Raw genomic sequence first — 22,980 nt, 5'->3', positions numbered from 1 at the left:
GTCGTGAATCGGTGGGGAGAGTACTTCGAAGACCTCCTCAATTCCACCGACACGCCTTCCTTTGAGGAAGCAGAGTCTGGGGACTCTGAGGTGGACTCCCCTATCTCTGGGGTCGAAGTCGCCGAGGTGGTTGGAAAGCTTCTCGGTTGGCAGGGCCTCGGGGGTGGATGAGATCCGCCCGGAGTTCCTAAAGGCTCTGGATGTTGTGGGGCTGTCGTGGTTGACACGTCTCTGCAGCATCGCGTGGACATCCGGGACAGTGCCTCTGGATTGGCAGACCGGGGTGGTGGTTCCCCTTTTTAAGAAGGGGGACCGGAGGGTGTGTTCCAACTTTAGAGGGATCACACTCCTCAGCCTCCCAGGTAAGGTCTATTCAGGGGTGCTGGAGAGGAGGGTCCGTCGGGAGGTCGAAACTCGGATTCAGGAGGAGCAGTTTGGTTTTCGTCCCGGCCGTGGAACAGTGGACCAGCTCTACACCCTCAGCAGGGTCCTCGAGGGTTCGTGGGAGTTCGCCCAACCAGTCCACATGTGCTTTGTGGACTTGGAGAAGGCGTTTGACCGTGTCCCTCGGGGAATCCTGTGGGGGGTGCTTCGGGAATATGGGGTACCGAGCCCCCTGATACGGGCTATTCGGTCCCTGTACGACCGATGTCAGAGTTTGGTCCGCATTGCCGGCAGTAAGTCGAATTTGTTTCCTGTGAGGGTTGGACTCCGCCAAGTTGCCCTTTGTCACCGATTCTGTTCATAACGTTTATGGACAGAATTTCTAGGCGCAGCCAAGGCGTTGAGGGGGTCCGGTTTGGTGGCCTCAGCATTGCATCTCTGCTTTTTGCAGATGATGTGGTGCTTTTGGCTTCTTCAAGCCGTGATCTCCAGCTCTCACTGGAGCGGTTCGCAGCCGAGTGTGAATCGGTTGGGATGAGGATCAGCACCTCCAAATCCGAGACCATGGTCCTCAGTCGGAAAAGGGTGGAGTGCCCTCTCCGGGTCGGGGATGAGATCCTGCCCCAAGTGGAGGAGTTGAAGTATCTTGGGGTCTTGTTCACGAGTGAGGGTAGGTTAGAGCGGGAGATCGACAGGCGGATCGGTGCAGTGTCTGCAGTGATGCGGACGCTGTATCGATCCGTTGTAGTGAAGAAGGAGCTGAGCCGAAAGGCAAAGCTCTCGATTTACCGGTCGATCTACATTCCTGCCCTCACCTATGGTCACGAGCTGTGGGTCGTGACCGAAAGAACAAAATCCCGGATACAAGCGGCCGAAATGAGTTTCCTCCGCAGGGTAGCCGGGCTCTCCCTTAGAGATAGGATGAGAAGCTCGGTCATCCGGGAGGGACTCAGCGTCGAGCCGCTACTCCTCCACGTTGAGAGGAACCAGTTGAGGTGGCTCGGGCATCTGGTTCGGATGCCTCCTGGACGCCTCCCTGGGGAGGTGTTCCGGGCATGTCCTACCGGCGGGAGGCCCCGGGGACGACCCAGGTCACGCTGGAGAGACTACGTCTCTCGGCTGGCCTGGGAACGCCTTGGGATCCCGTCGGAGGAGCTGGCTGAAGTGGCTGGGGAGAGGGAAGTCTGGGCTTCCCTGCTAAAGCTGCTGCCCCCGCGACCCGACCCCGGATAAGCGGAAGAAGACGGACGGACGGACGGACGGAGAACAGATATAAAATTTGTGATTAATTGTGAGTTAACTAGTGAAGTCATGCAATTAATTATGATTAAATGAATTGCCTGACGCACCTAATTTTTAATAATCTTTTTTTTAAATAAAATAAAAATAATAATAATTAATTTTAGTATATCTATTTTTTATTTTTAATAAGCTTTTTTTTTTTTAAGAAAACAATAAAAATTAGGGCCGTCAGGCAATAATTTTTTTTAATCGTAATTAATCGCATGACTTTACTTTAATTAATCACAAATTTTATATCTGTTCTAATACAATTAAAAAAATTCTAGGTTCAAATACTCTTGTTAACAAAAAGGAAAAACATTTTAACTAATAGAAATAGTTCAAATGAATTTTTTGACGTCTATAGTCGTCAATGGCAGTGAATGAGTTATTTATGTTTGATTTAAACTTGTCAGCCATGACAGAATTGCAAATCACAATCTAATTATTAATTATGATTAAATTAATTGCCTGACGCCCCTAATTTTTAATAATCTTTTTTTTTTAAATAAAATAAAAATAATAATAATTAATTTTAGTATAGATTTTTTTAATTTTTAAAAAGCTTTTCTTTTTCTTTTTTTTTAAAGAAAACAATAATAATTAGGGGCGTCAGGAGCTAAATTTATTTTAATCGTAATTAATCGCATGACTTCATTTTAATTAATCACAAATTTTATATCTGTTCTAATACAATTAAAAAAAAAATCTAGGTTTAAATACTCTTGTTAACAAAAAAGGAAAAACATTTTAACTAATAGAAATAGTTAAAATGAATTTTTGACGTCTATAGTCATCAATGGCAGTGAATGAGTTATTTATGTTTGATTTAAACTTGTCAGCCACGACAGAATTGCAAATCACAATCTGTTCTCAACTGCCACACTTGCATAAATATTGGGTCAAATAATACATCGATCAATAACAATAAATCAATAACCATTCATACGCTACTCTTTTGCAATCTTTTCATTGACCTTTTGTGGTGGTTTTAGTCTTTTGAGTCATTTTGTGGGCTTTTTTCAGTCTTTTCATCGTTTGTAGTCTATTTATTGTTTTTTATTGGCTTTTTGTATTAATTTTAGGCGGGATGTTCGATACAATATTTTTCAGACCAGTACGAGGATTAACTGTTGTTCGAACAACTTTTGTCTTTGGATTTTTATTATGTTTTGTGGTTACTTGACTTTTATATGCCTTTTCTGTCTTTTTAGTCTTTTTGTTATCTTTCTCATCTCGTCTTTAAAAAAACACAATAAAAGACAATCTTTTTTTGTCTTTTTGATCTTTGTATTCTTGTGTTTTATAGTTATTTCAACGTAGTCTTTTAAATGCTTTTGCTGTCTTTCCTAATGTCGTCTTTATAGGCTTTTACAGTGTTTTTAATCTTTTGTAGGCTTTTTGTTGTCTTTGCCGTCTTTAGTTGTGCTTTCAAATCTTTTTAGGCGTAGTTGTCTTTTGTATGCTTTTTCTGTCTTTTTAACCTTTTGTAGTCTTGGTTGACTTTTTATCTTTTTTTTTTAAATCTTTGGAATCTTTTTGTTTTTTTCGAGTCTTTTTGTTGTCTTTTGGTGGCTTCTTGTAGTCTTTTCTTAATCTTTTGCATTCTTTGACCTTGTTGTGTTTTATACTCTTTTTAAACGAAGTTGTCTGATTTGACCAAAGTGAAATTATCTGAAAATTTAGCCGGGGGTCTGGGGGCCGCTGGCACCCAGCTAGGTCCAGGTCAACTCAAAATCAGTCACATTCAAAAACATTGGACTGCCTTTGCTTTTAAAAACTATCACTGAGAATATCATCATATCGAACTAATGTGATTACTAAGTTAACACATAAATAATGTTGAAGAGTTCAAATTTCATGAACAAATAATTGTATCATGACCAAATGAAAAGTAACTCATATTAGAGCATACCACAAATGTCTTTGTTATAGCAGAAGATGTTATCTGTCGGAGTCATGTGCATACACAATGAACTACAAAAAAAAAAAAAAAAAAGAATTTTTTTTTTGGGGGGGGGGATAAAAAAAGCGGAATTCCGCGAATTAGCGGAAAAATCACATCCCTGTAAGTCTTTTTGTTGTCTTTTCTAATATTGTCTATTAGACATATTGTTGTCTTTTTTTAGTCTTTTGAAGTCTTCTAGTCTTTTATCACTTTTTTATTGCTCTACTCTTTTCAGTCTGTCGAAGCCTTTTTTCTTCTTCCCTCTGTGCTAGCCATGCTAACACTTAGCGAGGACGGCAGCTCAAATGCTAAGCTGACGGTAATCATGATAATATAATGTGCTTAGTGTGACTGTTGTGTGACGTTTTTGAAATATGGGAGTACCCAAGAGAAAACCCCGATTCCAGTGTGTTATCGTGGATTTTCTGGACCAGTAACGAATACCTGCCGGCGCACGTGTTCCTGTGCACCAGCTCCAAAACTTTGGCCACGTTGTTTTTGGAGCCGTCGGTGATGATGAAGATCTGGCGAGGGTGCGTGCGCTGCATTGGCTGCTGGTACAACCAGGACAGCGCCCCCAGCAGGTTGAGGCCTCGCATGTTGGCTCTCATCCTCTGGACGTACTCGTAGGCCTGCATCAGCGTAACCTGAAGGACAAATGCCTTCAGAACGATAGAAGAAAGCAATCACAAGCAACAATCACAAAGCCTCGGCGAACCTCCAAGAAAAATTGACTGTTTGATATCAGATGCCCGAATTACACAGTGAGGTTAAAAAGTATTTTTTTGGTAATTAAGCGAAGGCAAACGTGCAGGCATCAGCAGCAGCCTTCCGGTGTGGACAAACTGGCTTGATGAGAGGTTTGGAAAGGACACCTTAGTGGCGATCTGAGAATGCATGAAAGGTCACCATATGCTCGGGTGAGAGCGAAAAAACTGTTTGTCCTCATCTCGACTGAACCCGATACTCTGCTGCTAAGGCAACCCAATGAATTGACCTCTTGCCTGATTAAAGAGCAGACAGTCAAACGGGCCGTCCTGCACGACTGGAAAACATCTGCCTTCAGGAAACATGATCGCAATTATACACCCCCCCGCCAAGCCTTGAAACAATTCAAACTAACATCGGTGCAGAGCTTGCTGGCTGTGAAGAGAGGTTTGATGGGGCTGCTGAAGCCGACGATGTTGAGCAGCGTGCCCGAAGGGAGACTCTTCAACGCCACCGCCAGGGCTTCCTGCAACATCCATAGAATCGTACTAAAATGTTAAACACTCACAGAAACACTCTTATCCACATTATCCACACTCCCGAAACGATGTAATAAACACTACTGAAACACTCTCACACTCACTACTGAATCTACTACTACTACTTTCACACTAATGAAAATGATCCTGATAATAAATTAAAAAAAACGCTCTCTGTTTTCTAACCTGCCTTTTAGATCCAATTCCCACATCACTTTTAACGACATTTTATGGATTATTTTTAGGATTTTTAAAAAATATATATAGTCGATTTCTCTCTTTTAGACGGGTGTCTTTCATGCCGCCTTTAAAACGGCGGTGGTGAAGCCCCTTCTGAAGAAAAGCAATTTGGACGCCAGCAGTTTTAATAATTACCGACCTGTATCCAACTTACCGTTTTTAAGTACGATTTTAGCATTATTTTTTTTTAATGATTTTTTAGATACAAATAATATTTTAGAGAAATATCAGTCTGGTTTTAGGATGAACTATAGTACCCAGATTGCCCTTTTAAAGATTTTAAATGATATCAGGTGCAATGGAGACCTGAAAAAAAAAACTACTGGATTTAAGTGCTGCTTTTGATACGGTAGATCGCCACATTTGATTAAAAAGACTTAGAAGCCTGGTGGGCATCCCTGGTACTGCTTTTATTCCTATCTCACAGATTGATATTTCTTTGTAAGTATGGATACATGTTCCTCCGGAACCCATGGAATTTAATGTGGTGTTCCCCAAGGTTCAATTTTAAGCCCATTACTTTTAAATCTTTACATGCTTCCCCTTGGGGAAGTTATCATGAAACCGTTTCACGCTTACTACTAAAGACAAACCGCTAAAACACTCTTACACTCACTTATTAAACTTTTATCTGCACAACTAAAATGTGCTCATGCTACCAAAACAGTGTAATAAACACTACAGAAACACTCTCACACTTAGTACTAAAAACCTCTCACAGGAACTACTGAAGCACTCTCACACTAATGAAATTTATATCCACACAACTAAAATCTGCTCATACACACACAACCAAAACAGTGTAATAAACACTATTGAAACCCTCTCACGCATACTACTGAAACACTCTCATCCTCACTACTGAAGTACTTTCACATACTAATGAAACTCTTCTCCACACAACTAAAATGCGCTCACACACTATTGTAACGGTGTAATAAATGCTAATGATGAAACTTTTATCCACACATCTAAAATGCGCTCACACACCACCGAAACAGTGTAATAAAAACTACTGAAACCCTCTCACGCCTACTGAGGCACTCTCACTCACACTTATGAAACTCTTATCCACACAAGTGAAAAGCGCTTGCACACTACTGAAACGGTGTAATAAACACTACTGAAACCCTCTCACACGTAATACTGGAACACTCTCTCTCACGCACATGCACACTCTACTGAAGCACTCTCACACACATTTGTTCACATTGCACAAAATTCTCACAAATGACTTCATCCACACTTCTGACTATGTTTTCTTACTCCCCTACACTGCTGAAACGTTCTCTCACACACACACTACTAAAACACTGTGGCACACTAAAAACATTTTCCTTGCAGACACTACCAAAACAATCTCATATATTATACAGAAATTTATACTTAAATACGCATTCTATAGTGTGTAGGAGAGTGTTCCCGTAGTGTATTAGAACATTTTAGAAGTGTGTGTGTGAGCAAACGAAATTTCAGTATCGTGTGAGAAAGTGTTTCAGTAGTGTGTGTGTGTGGGTGAGAGGTAACCCCGAATTATTGTACTATTTTTTTTTTAGGCCCAAACTCACTTTCACACGGCGAATGTTGTTCCCACTCATGCCGCCACTCCAGTCAACGAGGACCAATATTTCTCTGGTGGCTTTGTTGAGCTCCAGAGGTTCCCCCAAGAAATCGGGACAGAAGTTGAGCATCAAGACCGGGTTGTTGAGGATGTCCTTGTGGTGGCGCTTCCGCACAAACTCCACCTGCACACGCATGAATTCAAAAGCGGTTTGCGCAGGAAAAATGTAGGAACGGTCAGACGAGACCTGCCTGCTAACCTTCCTCTCGGGATCCGGATCCTTGCGGGTGCTGCGAATGAAGTCACGTCGAGAGTGGATGTGCTGCTCATACTGGCTGAAGGAGAGCCTTCCTTTCTCGATGATGACCAGCGGACTGTGGGGTTCTGTGACCAAATCACGTTCGGTGTTCACAAAAGACAACAATTAGGGAGGAGGATGGACTGAAGCTCTCCCGTCCTCACCGCTGAGGTGCAGGATGATCTCGATGTGTCTGTCGTAGGGATGCTCCTGGGCTAAGGTGATGTAGGTGGCGGAGGCACTTTGGGCGCTGGGGTCGGCATCCGCTCTCAGGGCGTGCGTCGGGCTCTCCAGTCCTGAGTTCAGTTCAGGATTACAAAACAAACAAAATGGGTTCAAATTATTATTATTTTTTTTTAAAGCATATTGAAATGAGGAATATATTACAGTGGAGCTTTGAGATACGACTCAAAGTTGTTTCATGACCATGAGAGAGGTTTTAGTATCTACTTCTCGTCAAACTTTTTGACAGGTGTGATGTCACTTTTGGTCTAAGTCCCGCCCCTTCATTTCCAGTCTATGTTACTTCCAGTTCCCCCCCTATATGGGCACATTTCCTATAACGTCAGACTTCCGGCCCTGCCCCCTATGCCCAAATATGGACTTCCTACTTCTGGTGGCTGAGAACTTGTCCCAACATGTCCGGAGGTAAAGGGGTGGGACTTAGACTGGAAGTGAAGGGGCGGGACGGGAAGTGGCGTCACACCTGTCAAAAAGTTTGACGAGAAATAGATACTAAACCTCCCTTTACTTCCGGCCCTCCTTCTATGCCCAAATATGGACTTCATATGACGTCATACTTCCGGTGGCTGAGAACTTGTCCCAACATATCCGAAAATAAAGGGGCGGGACAGGAAGTGACATCACACCTGTCAAAAAGCTTGGCGAGAAGTAGATACTAAACCTCTCTACCAGTCTTGTAACACAAATCACTTTTCACATTAAAATGAATGGAAATGCCCTTAATCCATTCCAGGCTTCCTCCCACCTAAAAACAACAAAAATTACATTAACATGTACTTTAATAAGGAAAAATAGTACACCATAATATTGCACTTTATAAAAACATACAGCTCCCACCTGGGGGCAGTATAAAATGGATGGATTAACTCCTCATTGCAGTATTATTACAAATCCCAATAGAATATAATAGAAGACTAATATTAGTCTACGCAGAGGATAAATAATATCCTCATCCTCTTAAGCCATATTTTGACAACAAAATATTTTTGGCTATCAACATCTCCTCAGGATCCTGCCCACCTCTGCTATTATCAGCTAGATCCTTAATTAAACAGATGATTCAATTATACTTGTGAAATGAAATTGTTAATAAAAATAATATAATCATTGTTTGGTTCAGTTTTTCGTGCTTTCGTAAATCCCAAGCCTGCGAGAACCCTACCTACCTCAAAAGTTGAGTCATTCGTATCTCAAAGAACTTAGTTCAAGCAAAATACGAGACTGTACCTGCCAGCAGACAAGCCCCTCGAACCAGCAGTTGGAAGTTGAGTTCATAAGGTGCCAAACTGGCAGCCGGACTGCTGAAGATGGCGTGTGCGCAGTACTGCTGCTCAGAATCGAGAACCCGCTCCTGTTTTCCTGAGGTGGCGCTAAAACAACTGAAGATGGAAATTGGAGGAATTGAGAAAAATGAAATCCAATTGGCAGATATCATGTCTATTATTATTTTTTATTTTTTTCAATTAGGCAAATGATGAAAAAAAATCCCCATTATAATTACTGTATATTAAAGCTAGCTATTACTATTGAACTCTTAAAAGCTAACATTGATTGACATGTAATGTGATGCCCAATTAATATGACTAAAAATTTGTTCAATAATTCCATCATGATTTGTCAATTTGGCTCACCCGGTCTCTTCCGTTTTGCCCCCGTTTTCACTCTTGCTTGCAGTCATGTGCGTGACGATGGGCGTCAGGATGGTCGGGTAGACGATGTGGATTGCTCCATTTTCTAATGTGGGCAGTTCCAGTGAGGTCTTCATGATGATGGACACGACATCCATGGGCCCGATGACCCCCGTGCACACGATGAAGGTGTTTCTTTCCAAGTCTTCATCCAGGATGAGATGTCCTGAGAGAGGAAGACCGGTTTTCATACCTTCACAGTTTTATCACACTTTGAAATTTGAACATTAAAAACCGCAATCAATGTAGCATGCAGTGGAAATATAGTTGTGTTTCAAACTTTTGATAAAACGGGACAAACTTGAAGTTGTACTACAGGCGGTATGGAGGACCAAAACTGCCTCCCCCCCCCCAAAAAAAAGTTAAATAACAAAATAAATTGTATAGTAAATAAGAAATTAAAAAGCAACAGTGAAATAGAAAACAACTATAAAAAATATAATTAAAAAAATAATAAAAATGGGGGGAAATATATACTATACAAAAATAAAAAAGATACAAAAAATAAAAATAAATACAAAACAAATATACAAATACAATTAAATATTAGTTAAAAAAAAATGCTCTACGCTCATATTTATTTATTTCATTTTGCAGATGCTATTTCTATTACTTTTGTATAATTCAAACATTTATTTTAAAAAATAAAATACAAATGGTGGATATATATATTATACACAATTTAAAAAAACAAGATTAAAAAAGTAAAGTGTAAAAATAAATACAAAACAAATACATGAATAGAATTAAATATCAATAAATAAATAAATAAAAACGCTCTACTCTCATATTTATTTATTTCATGTTGCAGATTCTATTTCCATTTATATTATTTTTGTATAATTAAAAATGTATTTCAAATAATAAAATAAGGGAATATATATTATCCAAAAATTTAAAAAACAAGATAAATTTTTTTTTAAACACTATAATACTTTTTTTTTTTTTTTTGGAATTCTTTTTTTTTTTTTATATCTGTTTTCATTTTCACTTTTATTTATTTATTTTTATTTTGTCAGTTTTGGTAGTCCATACAGGTGCAGCACTTCACATTTAGAACAGCAGCCAATTTTCTTACAATCTGTCCTCGGTGAGGCTAAAACAGAACAGTGAAGGCCCATTTTGAAATGACATTTTTTATCCACGTTGAGAGGCTGCAGAATACTACAACATTAGTTTTTATTATGAAAAAGAAATCATGTTAAAAAAACAATTTTGGATGTTTTTTTGGTGGGCGCTGGGACAGAATAATTGTCAGTCATTTCAATAAAGAGAATTTTTCCATAGCAACAAGTTAGTTATACAGGATGTGTTGCAGTCATCCGCTTAGTGTGCAGCGGGAAGTCACCATCTGTATTTCTGCGATATTTTCAGTTCAGTTGCTTTTGGCCGCATTGCTCGGCGTGCCTCAGCCAATACTCGCTCACCATTGGTGCATCGCATGTCCAGGCTGGAGCCCCCGCAGCAGTTCCATTCCCGGCTTTCAGCAGTAGCGGGGCAGCAGCATTCCAGGCAGCAGTCCTTCAGCTTGCCTCGGTTCTGGATCTGGACGCCCATCAGGCGTCCTGCAATGGCCGCCTCAAAGCCAACCACGACCTCCTTTTCGCCGAGAGGGTACACGAACACACCTGGGTAGTTCACAACAAGACATCAGTCGAGTCCATTTTATTGATATAGACAGAGATGGGCAAATTGTAGATTGAGAGAGAAAAGGGATTTGTATGCGTTTTATGCAAAGGTGTCCCCATCACTCGCCTTCAACGGGCTCTTTGTCTGCATTGGCATAGGTGAGGTGCGCGGTGATGGCCAAGGAGCAGCCGACGGCGCACGATTTGATGCAAGACGACTTGAGCAGCAGCGGATCCCACGTGGAACGGTTCCTCAGACCCACCATCTTCTCAGGTCAGGCCACCAACAACTCTGAAAGCACACGTCAGCCTGACGGTTAGCGTTTCCATTCACGCTGAATTATCTATCAACCCAACTTGACAGGGGAAAAAGCAAACAATGGATTTTTGCGGTCATAATTTTGACATTGAGCGCTGGGCATCAAAACGGGAACATCTACAAGTTTGTGCCGGGGCAGGTCTAATTTTGCATGTTTTTGTATTTGGTAGGTAGGCGGGGCTGATATGCCCCCAACGCATCTGGGAATTTGGTAAGGAAAAAGTGGACTTGATTTTAGACTCGGTAAAACCAGGTCTAACTTGTGGTGGAGGTCATGTAATGCAATTTTGGTGGATTTGATGGAGGCACAGGCAGACAGATTCGGCCCTCCGTGGATGGGTGTGGTTGGACAATCCCATTGAATGAATCATTGTAGAATTCAATTAGTTGAGCAAATTATTGTCATTATCATCTTAACTCATTTGCTCCCAAAAACTTATAAATACGTTTGATTTTAAATATTAACTTGCTCCCAAAGACGTATGTATACGTTTTTTTTTTAATGCTAGAGCATACAGAAGGCTTTGATGCAGCCTCTGAACTGAGGAGGGACTCTTGAGGAATAGCAGTTATTACAAAAACGGCCAGCAGGTGGCAGCAGAGTATAAGAGATCAACCAGGGCCATGTTGAAACAAGCTGTATCCCCCACTCATTTTAAGAGATTTGTGAATAATGATGACACTTAGCTATATTCTAATGCTAATTGTTGCAAAACGGAAACAGACACAAATGTCCTTTTTTTTTCCAATGAAAGAAGAGACTCTAATCTTTTTTTTTGGTAGGTTCCATGTTTTTTTTTTATAGCAATAGAACAGAATATTCTGTGGGCCTTGCAAAATCAGTCAAAATCCAGTAAAATAGCCGAGAGCGAAGGGGGTTGCTTCAGTGAAAATGGCTTGGAATTAATTAATAATATTTGAACAGTATAATATTTATAGCATCCCACTGACTGAGCGGCACAACTATTGGGGCCGCAAGTCTCATGCACGGTGAGTCAATTTGATTTTAAAAAGAACGAGGGGAGCCGTTTCAATTGGCCAAGTGTCGGTTGCATTCCATCCCACAAAAGCACAGAATGGAGCAAAATGCTCAATTCTTTCTGTGCAAGTCAAGCAAAATACACACAAAAAAAGAAGAAATGATGCTGCATTTTATCATAGGTCACTGTTTATGTTGCTAGCTACGAGTTAGCTAACATTTTTTCAAGCTAGGAAACATTACGTGTGCACTGTCAATGAGAGAAACCTACTTTTGGCATGCTAATGTGTTAGCATGAAAACGTGGCGCTACTAGCTAACTGGCCAGATGGCCAGCATCATCCATTATCATTGAAAGTGCCAAACCCGCCACCAACCCCAAACTTCTAATCTCACAGTCGGCCCTGCTTATAGCAGCTCTTCGACATGTAACTCCTTTTCCTCAGGCGCTTAGCAACCAGTGGTTTAGTGTGAAAGGCTCCGTCAATCATTAACAGCGCGGGTCAACACTCATTAATCTATGCATCATGCCTGGCGTATAACCACGACGACGTGTGACGTGTATGCGAACCCACAGCCACGTAACGCACTCATCCCTCACATCAAGATGGCGACTGAAGCATGTCAACGTCCGACCTAAAAGTGCGGGCAATAATTCTGACGGACTTTTAGTACAGGACATCGTGGAGTGCGTGTGCCGACGGAAACACACACTGATGTGAACGTGTGTGCGCACTCCGGGGCGTGAGCGTGTGTTTGCTGTGGTCCAAGTAATGGCTTCTACTTTTCAAACAAGATCAACAGCCTCCATCTGGCTACTGTTCTCTCACCTCATAACAAGCAAATAAATGGCAGCTTCGGTCAAGGAAGGAAAACGGAAAGAATCGAAGCACTTTCTGTGGCCCACTAATGCAAATCAAGTGTGTCTATAGCTTGTTTGTTTTCATTTGAAAAGAATATCAAATATGTTCTCAAATTCAAATATTTCTTCACCTTAAACTGATATTACAAGCATTTTTTTTTCAAAAGGAGCAATACAGTGGTGCCTTGAGAGTTTAATTTGTTCCATAGCGCAAAACGCAGATATCTCAAATCATCTTACCTCGTTGAAATGAATGAAAATGCCATTAATCCGTTCCAGCCTCACCCAATAACAATAAACGTTTTTGTCGAGTAACATGTTAAATTAATAAGTAAAATAGCACTCTACAATATTGTACTTGTACTTTATATATAAAAAAAACATATAGTAGAAACATAACTAAATAGAATGTAAAGAATAAAATAGTTTGTGCATCATGATGAATTCATTGCAGCTCCTTCTGGTTATGTTATTTGGCCACCAGGAGGCAATATAATGAAGTCATGCGGACAAACGAAGAAGAGTTTCACTTGTGTGTCGCTATATTGTCTTTCTCCGCAGTTAATGCAATATGTGTGATCTAATATTCATCGCTTAAAGGTTTATAGCGTTAATAGCGTTTATACACATATATACATATATATATATATATATATATATATATATATATATATATATATATAATCAATGCTATTTATTAGCCAGTCTACAATGTTTAGCATTATGTGTTAGCGTTAATCTAGCAGAAAGCTAAGTTATGTTGTTTTAAATACATGATGTGTATTTCTCTTTAATTGGTGTATTGTTTGAGCGTGAACTTCATCCGTGAGTGGCATTTAACAGCTTGAAGCCTGTTTTTTTTTTTTGACAAATTGCTCACTTTTCCAAATTGCTGGTTGTTGTGAAGTGAGTTCAATTTTGCACGACTCCTAATTTCACAGTCAATTTGTTGTCAATAATAAATGGAATATAACGATTAATTCCAGGGACAATTATGTATAGTAAGCTGTTGTGTTGAAACGAATGAATAAAAACAAACAATTTACAACAGTGATTCTTCCGCGCACCACTAGAGGGAGCCTGTGTAGCACGAGTGGTATTTGTACCACAATTTGAGAATCACTGGAGCGGTGTGCTGCGGAAGATGTTTGCATGAGTGTCTTTTTCTACACCATACAGACTATGTACTGTCATGATGATGATGAGGTACATTTACATAAATTTATATTTTTCATAGTTAAGGCCTCTAAAACATCCGATGATGACCCCTGACCCCACTCCTATTGCGCCCTGCAAAGAGTAGCACAGAAAATACTAAAAACAGGAGGAACAATTCAAATGCATTACAATACGACAATAAGTTCATGCATACAAAGTATTTAACTCATTCACTGCCATTGACGGGTATAGACGTCAAAAATTCATTTGAACTATTTCTATTAGGTTCACATTTTTTCCAACTTTTGTTAACAAGAGTATAAAAACCTATATATTTTTTATTGTACATTTAGAACATATATAAAATTTACTTTTGAAGTCATGCATCTGACGCCCCTTTTAATAAATTTTACTTTTTTGGGGGGTGGGCATCGGGCGATAATTTTTTTTAATTGTAATTAATCACATGACTTCACTAGTTAACTCATGACTAATGACAAATTTTATATATTTTCTAAATATACAATACTTTTTTTTTTATAGGTTTTCATACTCTTGTTAACAAAAGTGGGGAAAAAATGTGAAACTAATAGAAATGGTTCAAACGAATTTTTGACGTCCATAGCCGTCAATGGCAGTGAATGAGTTAAGTAAAATGAATGATCCATACTGTACTGTTCAATATCGAGTACGACAATATGCTGCTGTGTCCTGCCACTGCGTCCCGACACTCATCTGCTCCAAGTGTAGACTTCCCAACACCGTCTCTGCCTTCAAAGTGCCTTTTACCGCGCAAACGTCACCAAAATAATACCAAATCAATACTTTTGATAAACAAACCGACACGCATGCATGAAAGTTTGAGATCTTTCTCCCAACATCTGATGAAAATTCCTGATAAACGAGCAGCAGGCAGCATGACATTTTCCTCCGCTTACCTGCCGGGTCGGCTTGAACACTGCAGAGATAATCAGCGGCTGCTGGACGGCGAGCCGGGTCCGACACTTGGCCAGAGGCGTACGCACCAACGGCAACGCAGAGTGAGGCGCCGCCTGCCTCTCATCCAGACAATTGGCTGTGATGGCAGCAGCAACATCATTCACAGCTAATGGCCTGCTTGGAGAGAGAGCGAGGGAGAGAGACATCAAGGGAGAGAGAGAGAGAGAGAGAGAGGGAGGGAGCGAGCGAGGGTGCAGTAGGAGTCAGCCAGGGAGACGCTGCAGGCAAATGTAGGTGAGCAAAGAAGCTGCGTAACAAACAGTGAAAGTACCGCACGACTGATTTATGTTGGATTTTCATCTCACGGAATCGTGTGAAGTTTAGAAAACATTTTCAAAAATGTCAACTTGGCAATTTTGAAGGGAATTTTTTTAAGGTGAGCGTAGTTCTTGCCTCTGTATTTAAACTGTTTTTTTTTTTTTAATCGAATGATTGATATAAAATCGATTTTTCCGATATCAATTCATAAAACCATGAATCGATTATTTGAATACCTCTTTTTCCCAAAAATTCTTAAGAAAATAGAATTTTAAAGGCTGAATTTTCTTAAATCTTAGTTTTCTTGAAATGACTGTTCACATGAATCGGAAAAATATTTTTCTTACATTTATGAAAGACCTGACTTATTGCACTTTGAGACAATTCAGAATCTTTTTTAATTTAGATTTACAATTATTGAATTAAATTGTCAAAATGTTTTCATCTCATCCTTGCTGATTTCGATGTTTGAAATACTTCACGGATTAATAACACGTTCTAAAACGGGACTCTTGTGAATCGAAATCGAACCGTTAAAGGAAATTAGAATCGATAACCAGCCCTACAAAATACTGACTACGTTTACAGGGTTAAGGTCAGAATTGCGCACAGCAAAAAAACATCGTCACGATTGATGGAGATATTCCGAATGCGTTCACATAAGCATGAATTCCGGTTATGAAAGGAGTTCCCCAAGGCTCTTATTCGGGTTTTTAAAAAAGTGAATGACTTGGGATAGACTTAATTTGACCCCAAAATTGGGTTACTCATGTAGCCAATTTAAGGTTAATTGAATGACCAAACCAGTGGAATGTCCCAAAAAACAAACAACAACAAAAACATGCCCAATTGATTGAGATCGTGTATTTGATTTGTGTATGACTTCCTGTTAGTTGACTGAATGGCTTCATTGTTTGGCCGAGATCCTGCAGGTGTGTGAGTGGATGAGAGTACATTGAAAAAAAAAACAAAAAAACACTTTGAAAGACTGTGACCTCAGCTTGGGAAAATATCTATCAAGAGTATCGAGTTTTTTTCTAAATAAAAGCCGTCTTTAAAAACAACACTGAAAAATACGTCTCTATGATCTGCATTGCTTTCAAAATGTGTGTGAGGAGTTGAGTTGAGTGCGTTCCAATATTGTGACACTAGATGTCAGCCTTCTCTTTATCAGCTGCATCAATGGCAGAAATGCAAATTGAAATTTTGTATTTCTTGTGTGAAGGCTTGTGGACTTCAAACTTGCCACTTTTTTCCGCATCTATCTACTTCCACATCATTCATCCGATTCTCGTCATTCCAATTTTAACATATTCCAAAAATTCATGCCATGGGTGCTTGCATTTTTTATATTCCAAATAGTCACGCCTTACCCACAATTCCCCATTTTGTGCCCTATTTTTCCCAATTCATTCTTAATGGGAGATTCTACATTTCACATTGACATGATTTCAAAGTGACATTCAAAACATTGAACTCCTTCATTAGTTATTAGTCCATTTATGGCTTGATTCTTCAAACTTTACTCCATTTACTACCTGATTCTTCAAACCTTACCCCATTTTCTAATTGATTCTTCATCATTTACTCCATTCACATAATTTATCCGATTTTAGTGATTCCAATTTGAACTTATTCCAAATATTCACGTTATTATTGGATCCACTAATTTTATTCCAAATATTCCCACCTTACGCATCATTCCCAATTTTGTACCTTACCATTCTCTATCCATTTCCAATGGCAGTTTCAACATGACACATTGACATCATTTCAAAGTAACATTCAAAACATTTAACTCATTCTTTTCCCTTTTGGGATGATTATTAGTCCATTCCCGTCTTGATTTTTCAAACCTTACTCCATTTCCTACCCTTTAAAAAAAAAAAAAAAAAATTCTGCTGTCATTTCTACATTTATTCACCGATTCTAACCGTTCCAACTTTCAATTGTTCAGCTCTTTCTACGTCATTGTGCATCATTCCAAATCATTCCACAGTTTTCATTCAGCCTTCACACGCAATTTCTCCGCAAAATACATTTTCTAGTTTGTTATAGTGTTTGCTTATGTGTGAAGCAAATCCATTTAATGATAATAAAGTATATCACCAACAAGTATTTAAAAAGAACAACATATAAAACACATTCAAGTGCAGGAGAGCCAGATTAGACTTTACCTGAAAAACATCATCCATAATCCGGAATCTTTTTTTTCTAAAATATAAATCTGATAGGAATACTTTTCATACCTGACCAAACAAACAAACAAAACGAATGGTGACTTAAAGCAACACTAAGGAACTTTCAGTTGACGTTGATTATGGCGGCGCCATATGGACAAAAGCGGCAATGTTATGCCTGAAGGAAGACCATATTTCCCATGAGGACAAGCGCATTGCGTCGTTTTTGAGCTCACGCCAGCGAGCGAAAGCCAGGCCAATGTTGATCCTTGACTGTCCTTTTATCCGGGTAGCTTCCTTTTTCTTTTTTGTCTCCTCAGAGAAAACTTTTCAGTTGTTTTGTAGCTTCTGCCAGGAAAGCAGTAATGTATCATTTAACAAGGTTTAAGTGAAACATTTTTCATCAGGAGAGTTATGAAAATATTTTATTTAAGGTTGAAAATTTCCTTAGTGCTACTTTAACCGAAAATAAAATAAATAAAGCCTTGCAAGGCTAACTCAAACTAGCTATAGCAAAAATGTCCTTTGTTTTTGTCTTTGTCAATTAACATTATACAGTACATGACCTTTCTGAGTTTGTTTAAAATGTATTTATACGTTGGTACAGAAGAAAAGTGTTTGAGAATTGTAGTGTACACAATGTTTACTGACCTTTTTAAAATCTTGCATTTGACGAATACTCCATATATACAAAAAAAACTAAATCCAATACTAAAACTTTTTTTTTTTAATAACTAAAATGAGGCATTTTCAAAAAAGTTAAAAACTAACAATTTGCTCCCAAAAACAATTAAAACTAACTGAAAGAAAAACAAGTCAAAACTAAATAAAGCTCCCTAAAATGAAAAATCAAAAAACGACTTCAACCCTGGTTGTGGTAGTTTTAACATTTCATGATGAGGGGGGAGGGGGGGGGGGGGGCTTCAAGTGTCTGTCTGCGTTCGCATGTTGGGAACCACGTCTTCTCCCTGGCGTAGCCCACTGACCTACTTTCCAATTGTTTTCCGCCTGAGACAATGGCAGAAAATGGTTTCATAACCGAAGACAATATCGGGGTGTTATTCAACACGATTGTTGTCAAGGTCCTTAATGTGCCGCATTGTGTTGTTTCGTCTCTCTTTGTGGCAAAAAAAAAAACGCTCCTTAGGATCCCTCAGCACTGGCGGATCTGAGCAAGCCAGATGAGCGTCAAGTGTAACGTTTGAGTTCACCGACAAGCAGATGTTTAGCGTTCATCATGTGAGAAATCTGAAATCCACATTTTTTTCTTTCTTTTTTTCTGGAGAAATCCCAATTTTTTACCTTCAAAGCTGAAGATGCTAACGTTAAACTTGAGCGTAAATGAGCATTTTAGTGAATTCTTTGCCAAATGTTTTTTCGATTCAAAGTTAGGATTAAAGCAAAGCATGTTCATTTAGAGAGCACATTTCATACATAAGGCAACTCATTGTGCTTTACATAATCAAAAGCACAACATCTAACAGCATTAACAGACAGAATAACTCAAGAAAAGACCGTAGAGTGAAATAAATTGATTTCAAATCGACTCTAATCAAAGGAATGGGGAAACAAAAAAGATTTTAATCTGGATTTAAAAGCATTTATAATTGGGGTTGACTTCACTTCTGTTGCTAATTTATTAAATTTGTGTGCAGCATAACATCTAAAAGCCGCTTCACCATGTTTACATTGAAAGCTGGCCTCCACTTATTGACCCAAGTCTACAGACCTCATATATTTTATTTGTATTTTCTTTATGTACAGGTATGATTGTGACGTATGATCACATACATTTGACATCCCCCAAATTAATTTGTATTACTGCAAGAATACATTTTACAAAGAGTGCAACACAAAAAAAAGATCCTTATTCGTAAAAATTGGGGAAGTAGAGACTGCTAATTGTGCTTCATTTTAGTGTTGTCCTTCCGTTCAAACAACAGGAGGTGAGACCGAACCTTGCAAGTGACATTTATGGGTGCTTTCAGACGATTTACACGTGCCAGACTTTTTATTTGGTGCGCCCAAAGAATCTGATGAGATCCAGCTGGATGAGAAATGACGCCGTCAATGGCTGAATTTCAGCAGTTGGTCAGGCTGCATTTACAAAGCAGCTCCCAACAGGGATGCTTGTGGGACAACATAACCGGCTGTGATTGCCATGGATGCCTGATGAGACAAGGTGTCCGTTCTAGAATAGAAGGTGTAATATGTGAATTGTCAGGTCATTACAAATTTTTTATTTGTTCTAAATAATAAGTTGTCATACTCTTGTTAACATAAAAGTGGGAAAAAAAATTAACTAATGGAAATATGGCTGCATCTTTTAGTCATTGATACAGTAATTTCATAATGATTCATAAAACTGAGTTCAAATTAAAAAGATGTACTGTACTGTAAAAGTGTGACATTGATTTGTGTTGAGGTCATTTTTCTGCCACTAGATGGCATAATTGCATTTGTAAGACGGTGACAGCTCAGTGCATTTTTGGTTTCATATTAAGAGCTATCTAATCTTTAACTTGAAGTAACTTGTGAAATTTTTAAAATTTTAAAATACAACTTGACCCTCATTTCCACAACTATATGCATTATTAGAGCGAAAATAATCTAAAGTGTGTTGCTAATATGTGCCAATTAAAAAAAATTATACATGATAAGTATTTTTAATAAATATGCTAAAGAAACATATTAGATCCAGGGTTTCTCAGATGGAACAAAAAATTAGTTTAGGACTGAATATTAGGTGGCATTACATTTGCAGATAGTATTGCAGGGCCTATGAACTTAAATTTTTTTTATACAGTATTTTTTTTTGTACAGCATTTTGTTTCTCATTTTCAATTGATTGTCGTTTTTCTTTTTTCCTGTTGAGTATTAATGTTTAGTGAGAAAATTCGGGCTGTGTATAATGTACATTATGATGCTTCAACACAATGTACTAACTACTGCATATAAATGTTTGTTTTAAATGTATCAAGCCCAAGTAAACTAAACTCAACTAATTAAATGTATTACTGCTAAAAAAAAAAACATTCTGCTGCGTTGCGACTGGAATTCCCCCAGTACAGGCTTTCCAAGTAAGGGGTGGTTATTAATCGCACGTTAAAAAAATGAATGGCGTTAAAGGAACTTTAAATGAACTCAAAATTAATGCACTAATTTTGACACCCCTGGAAAAAAAAATTCTTGAAAAACACAAATTTATTCTCATGAACATGACTCAAAAATAAATAAAATAAATAATAATAATAATAATAAAAATAAAAAAAATCGCCTGAATGACGGCCCGTATCTCGGGAAAAAAAAAGCTCGCAAGGCGGCAGTCTAACAGATAACAGCGTGAAAAGAGTGTCCGGGTCCGATTCCCGCGAGCAGAAGAATCACAGGACATCAAAGCAAATGGCCGGAGAGGAGAGAGGAAAAGAAAGGGTGCCGCCTGTTTGTCCCACCGCGTTCCCGCTTGGCCCCGCCTCGGCCCGCTCTCACATCTCAGGGGCCATTGTGCTACCCGGGTGCACGAAGGGGGCTGGGCCACACACAACAAACCTCGGATGGGGAAGACATGTTTATTTGTTTCATCGTTCCAAATCAAACTGCAGCTACCTCACTTAGCTTTGCACGCTTGTTTACGACACCTCCGAAGTCAAAGCAAGGAAGGGAATTTTGTTTTTAGAGATTCAGACGAGGAATATTAATTACAAATTCATAAATTCCTAATGTATGAATAGAGAATGTCTGACTGAGTAATTGTTTAATTTCTCTTCAAAAATACAATTTATTATGATTATTTACACCTATTGGTCCACTGCTTTGGTTTGGCACCTGACAGTTTGTCATCATGGTCCACCGATGACGGGTGAAAATCCGCAGTATAGAGAGAACATATAAGAAGAAGAAAAAAATCCATCACATGAAAAACTTATTCAAAGACACTTTTTAAACACAATTCATGAAAAACATCAAATCCAGCCAAAATACTGTACATGTTCCTTTAAGAGGCGGGGCTTGGTGGTGGGTTCATGTTGATTTAATAAAAAGCTGAAAAATGCATCGGTGACTGTGGCTCACCATTGCCACACGCGAGGGCATCATTCAAAATGTAATATTTGGCAGAATAAAATTCCGATAACCAATTAACTCTTTGACTGCCAAAAACGTTATATAACGTTTAGTAAAATCATATGGAGGAGTGCCAAAGACGTTAAAATATGTTTTTTTTAAAACAGAGGTGAAACTAACCATTTTCTATTGTTGATTACTGAAAAACGGAATAAGGTAGAAACAAACTTTTTTTTCTGATGAAAGATGAGAGTCCAATCTTTCATTTGGTAGTATGTGTGTTTCCATAGTCCAAACACATAATTTTCTGTGGACCTTGAAAGATCAGTCAAAAATGCTTAAATCGGCTGGCACCCACGGCATCCCCTTGTCTGGCAGTCAAAGAGTTAATTAAAAAAATACGTAATGAATAAAATAAGTCATTTTTTGGTCCATAAATGCTTACAACAATAAAGATATGAATTACAAGCAGAACATTTAACTGTTTTACAATACATACAGCAGGTTTCACTTTACAAGGAAAAAATCGGCATAAATCGGCCGATTTAGGGTGACTTTTTTTTGTGGGAGGGGCAAATGTTTGAATGTCATTATCGTTGTCTTATGTTGTTATGCATTAATAGTTTTTTTTTTTTTAAATGTTGAGAACTAATAATGGCTGGCTGTTTAACTCATTTGCTCCCAAAAACGTATAAACACGTTCTATTTAAATAAATAAATATTGCCATGGTCTCAAAAATGTATTTATACATTTTTTTTGTTTTTTTTTCAATGCTAGAGCATACAGAAAGAAAGATTTGATTCAGCTTCTGACCTAAAGAGGTCGCTTAAAGCAAGGTAGTGCAATGGCCAGCAGGTGGCAGCAGGGTATAAGACATCAACCTGAGCCATGTTGCAACAAGTTCTTTTCCCCACAGTTTTAAACAGATTTGTGAATAATGATGAAACTTAGCTATTTTAATGCTAATTGCTGCAAAACGGAAACAGATATAAATATACTTTTTTTCCTGATGAAAGAAGAGACTAAACTTTATTTTGGTACGTTCCATGTTTTTTTATAGCAATAGAACAGAATATTCTGTGGACCTTGCAAAATCAATCAACATCCAGTCCAAAAGCCGGGAGCGAAGGGGGTTGCTTCAGTGAAAATGGCTGGGAGCGAATGAGTTAATGGGGTAGATGCTACGGGCTTCCGACTTCTGGGTTCCACACATCAGCGTTGTTTGATGGCTGCGTTCCAAGACTTGCACCCCCCCCCCCCAAATGTTTTACTTCTACTCATATTTTGAAAAATTCCAAAGTAAGTCACAGCTATTGTTGATTGCATGCGACGTACGACTTAATGTTCCCGAGCACTTCTGTACTGCATGTATCTTTATGTAACAAAGGCAGAGTTCACGAGAGAAAGACAAAAGTGATGTGAACTGACAATATTTTAATGGGCGGGATAAAAGAGTGTAAGTGATCAATGGAGGCGGCGGCCAAGTGATGCCCGGGGGACGCCTTTGAAGCGGGCGTCCTCAGAGGGACGCCGGGGTACAATGCCCCATTTGAGAGACACGGAGAATGGCAGACACTTCCCTCTCTGGCTGTTTCACCCCCCCTCGGCCCTTCCCCCCCGATAGGCCGGCTCACGCCGCGTCCCG

The 22,980-nt window shown here is 39.0% G+C and overlaps 1 protein-coding gene across 3 annotated transcripts in view; it reads right to left on the bottom strand.

The window, feature by feature from the left end:
* Window positions 1-22,980, bottom strand: part of vwa5b2 (von Willebrand factor A domain containing 5B2) — a 65,299-nt gene that overhangs the window by 15,844 nt on the left and 26,475 nt on the right. For all 3 annotated transcript variants that reach the window (XM_077557612.1, XM_077557611.1, XM_077557613.1), the window contains 10 exons: window positions 14,774-14,948; window positions 10,646-10,810; window positions 10,318-10,518; window positions 8,834-9,056; window positions 8,430-8,581; window positions 7,124-7,255; window positions 6,921-7,045; window positions 6,669-6,845; window positions 4,737-4,847; window positions 4,058-4,260 (listed from right to left, as the gene is read on the bottom strand). In XM_077557612.1, coding sequence (XP_077413738.1) covers window positions 4,058-4,260; window positions 4,737-4,847; window positions 6,669-6,845; window positions 6,921-7,045; window positions 7,124-7,255; window positions 8,430-8,581; window positions 8,834-9,056; window positions 10,318-10,518; window positions 10,646-10,784 — 1,463 coding nt within the window. In that variant the 5' untranslated portion in view covers window positions 10,785-10,810; window positions 14,774-14,948. The remainder of the gene's footprint in view (window positions 1-4,057; window positions 4,261-4,736; window positions 4,848-6,668; window positions 6,846-6,920; window positions 7,046-7,123; window positions 7,256-8,429; window positions 8,582-8,833; window positions 9,057-10,317; window positions 10,519-10,645; window positions 10,811-14,773; window positions 14,949-22,980) is intronic.

This window comes from Vanacampus margaritifer, chromosome 2 (genome assembly GCF_051991255.1).
Source record: "Vanacampus margaritifer isolate UIUO_Vmar chromosome 2, RoL_Vmar_1.0, whole genome shotgun sequence".
Lineage (NCBI taxonomy): Eukaryota > Metazoa > Chordata > Actinopteri > Syngnathiformes > Syngnathidae > Vanacampus > Vanacampus margaritifer.
The sequence above is the reverse complement of the archived record's forward strand: the minus strand, read 5'-3'. Positions and strand labels throughout refer to the sequence as shown.